This window comes from Ciona intestinalis, chromosome 9, assembly GCF_000224145.3.
Source record: "Ciona intestinalis chromosome 9, KH, whole genome shotgun sequence".
Lineage (NCBI taxonomy): Eukaryota > Metazoa > Chordata > Ascidiacea > Phlebobranchia > Cionidae > Ciona > Ciona intestinalis.
In genome coordinates, this window is record NC_020174.2 from 3174975 (window position 1) to 3177158 (window position 2184).

A 2184-nucleotide genomic window follows, 5' to 3' on the forward strand; every position below is an offset into this window, starting at 1 on the left:
CGATCAAAACAATCAATGGAATTGTACCAGCAAGTGCTAGGGTTAACTTAGGTGAGGTAGAATACAAACTACATATACAACCAACAGTTTGGGTGGAACTACGTATTCCTTNGCGATACACACAGCTTGAAAGAACTCTTGAAATCCTAAGATTCAATGCAGGTATCAACAATGTGGTGTTTGAAACAATGTGTTAAAATGCTCGAACTGTACAGTTTAAGATTCAATCATGTTTTGCATTTTTTTGTATATTATTTATTTAGTTTATTATCAAGGTTTGATGTTGAATGCTCGAGATCACATACTGTATGGTATGATTATCCGGCGCCGTGGCTCAGTTGGTTAGCGTGCTTGCATCCAACCCAGAGGTGATGGGTTCAAAGCTTGTCCCTGCTACCAATGTGGGCGTATGTGTCCTTAGGAAAGACCCTTAATGGCAATTTCTCCGACCCAGTGGCCACTAATGGGTTGTCCAAATTATCAGTCACACTCATAATAAAAAAGAGAAAAAATATCCCCCAAACAATAATCACCCACAAAGTAACATACATGGTAACTCTTAAGCTGACACGAGGTGTATTAACACCTGTGTTATACTGACTGTTGATTTCCGGACATGCGAGGATAAAGTAAGTTACATTCATTCATTCATTACCTGAACATCAGAAGTAAGTCTATCAATAAGTTCCCCCGTCTTATGTTCATCATGAAACGCAACATCTTGCTGGAGAAAACTTTTAAATAAGTTTGTTCTCAGTTTGCAAGCCACATTTTCGCCCAGATGGCTCAATAATGAAATATAAAGAAAGGTTGTGAACCCCTGAAACATAAGGATATATATATTGAAATTTTTAAAGCAACATAAACCTTTGTATTTTACATAACATATAGATACTGCAATTTTACATTGAACAGAATTTTATTTAAAATTTGAAAGTATCCTAGGTGAATTTTTTATCGTTCATAAAATATAGTGCAATTTTACATTGACAGGATTTTTTTCTGTAGAGTTATACCATCTTTTTTCTGTAAGTTTGGGTGTATAAGGTGACACCCAGATTTTTTAAAACAAGGGTGACCAAAAAGCTCTTACCCTGGTATTATGTGTTTATACAAACAAGCACAGCTTAAGTATATTGCATTTACCACATTGGTGAATGAGGTTACCTATGTTTGATGACTATGAGTGTAACTGTATTTTAAAAATGTCACCCCAGATTTTACCCTGTTGTTAATTGTCTATAAAAACAAGCAGAGTCAAAGTACATTACATTCAACAAATTATTTAAAAGGTCCCCTATTTTTGATGACTATGAGTGTAACTGTATTTTAAAAATGTCACCCCAGATTTTACCCTGTTGTTAATTGTCTATAAAAACAAGAGTCAAAGTACATTACATTCAACACATTAATCAAAAGGTCCCCTATTTTTGATGACTATGAGTGTAACTGTACTTTAAAACTTCACCCCAGACTTTACCCTGCTGTTAAGTGTCTAGCCTATACATACAAACAGAGCCAAAGTATATTACATTCACCATATTAATCAATAAGGTTCCCTGTATTTAACGACTATAGTCTATGAGTGTAACTGAGTTTTTAAGATCTCTAGGAATTAACTGCCAATGAATTGCTGACACCATTTGTAGTATTGTAATACCTTCAAAAAACGTTTTGACTTGCTTATTCATCAAAAACTACATCAATAAACTAATCTCTTTGAATAAACAATAAACCGCTGATATGCCAGGTTTTCCCCGAAATATATTGTATTGTAACGTCACAACGAAATATTGTATTGTAACGTCACAGTGCCTGCTAGAGAGTGGAGAGACATTTTTTACAAGTTTGAAATTTTATTATTGAAACGTTCACAACTATTAAATTAAAGCAAATTTTTACAAACTAGCCGTTAATTCAGGATCAGCAGACATAAAACTTTGTTCATGTGCAAAAAACTGCGCAAAGTGCAACCATGAAAACCGTGGGCCAGGCCCTTTAAAACTTCATTAACATGATACCTATAATGTGGACCCAGCAAACAGGCTTCACCAATGTCCGGCGCCCTGGCGTAGTGGTTAGCGCGCCTGCCTGTAACCATTAGAAAATGGGTTCAAGGCCTGTCGCTGCTACCATTGTGGGCGTATTTGTCCTTGGGCAAGACACTTAACGACAAGTGCTCCA

The 2184-nt window shown here is 35.8% G+C and overlaps 1 protein-coding gene across 1 annotated transcript in view; it reads right to left on the reverse strand.

The window, feature by feature from the left end:
• LOC100176183 (ATP-binding cassette sub-family B member 8, mitochondrial-like) overlaps positions 1 to 2184 on the reverse strand; it is a 10534-nt gene that overhangs the window by 5274 nt on the left and 3076 nt on the right. Inside the window, 3 exon segments of the mRNA XM_026835827.1 lie at positions 5 to 112; positions 114 to 146; positions 656 to 820. Coding sequence (XP_026691628.1) covers positions 5 to 112; positions 114 to 146; positions 656 to 820 — 306 coding nt within the window.